The 638-nt window shown below is 52.7% G+C and overlaps 1 protein-coding gene across 1 annotated transcript in view; it reads left to right on the top strand.

The window, feature by feature from the left end:
• Positions 1 to 367: 367 nt before the first annotated feature.
• Positions 368 to 638, top strand: part of EMH_0050600 (uncharacterized protein) — a gene marked incomplete at both ends in the record, with an annotated part of 726 nt that continues 455 nt past the window's right edge. The window contains one exon of the mRNA XM_013496662.1: positions 368 to 636. Within this exon, the coding sequence (XP_013352116.1) occupies positions 368 to 636 (269 nt within the window). The remainder of the gene's footprint in view (positions 637 to 638) is intronic.

Below are 638 nucleotides of genomic sequence, written 5' to 3' on the forward strand. Positions count from 1 at the left end.
TGCTTCGCATGCAGGGATAGATAACTCAAACAAAAAACGAAGAGAAGCAATAAAAGATGAAGGCACCAAGTCTCCTAGTCTGTATATACAACATAACATAAATTTATTAGGGTTTAGGGTTTAGGGTTTAGGGTTTAGGGTTTGGGGTTTAGGGTTTAGGGTTTAGGGTTAGAGAAGGTATTCTACAAAAGCAGCAGCAGCAGATAATACAGCTGCAGCAGCTTCAACAGCAATAGCAGTAGTAGTAGCAGCAGCAGCAGCAGCAGCAACACCAGCAGCAGCAGCAGCACCCACAGCAGCAGCAGCAGCAGCAGCAGCAGCAGCAACAGCAGCAGCAGCAGCAAGTTACCTGTTAAGCCAAGCCTGCATGATAGCAGCAGCACCAACACCCACAGCAGCAGCACCAACACCCACAGCAGCAGCAGCAGCAGCAGCACCACCACCACCACCACCACCACCACCATCACCACCACGCACAGCAGCAGCAGCAGCAGCAGCAAGTTACCTACTAAGCCAGGCTTGCATAACGTGTGTCCAGTGTATGTGGTGGGGCACCAACACCACCACCAGCACTCACAGCAGCAGCAGCAGCAGCAGCAGCACCCGCAGCAGCAGCAGCAGCAGCAGCAGCAGCAACA

This window comes from Eimeria mitis, genomic scaffold (genome assembly GCF_000499745.2).
Source record: "Eimeria mitis Houghton genomic scaffold, Emh_scaff2227, whole genome shotgun sequence".
Taxonomy (NCBI): Eukaryota; Apicomplexa; class Conoidasida; order Eucoccidiorida; family Eimeriidae; genus Eimeria; species Eimeria mitis.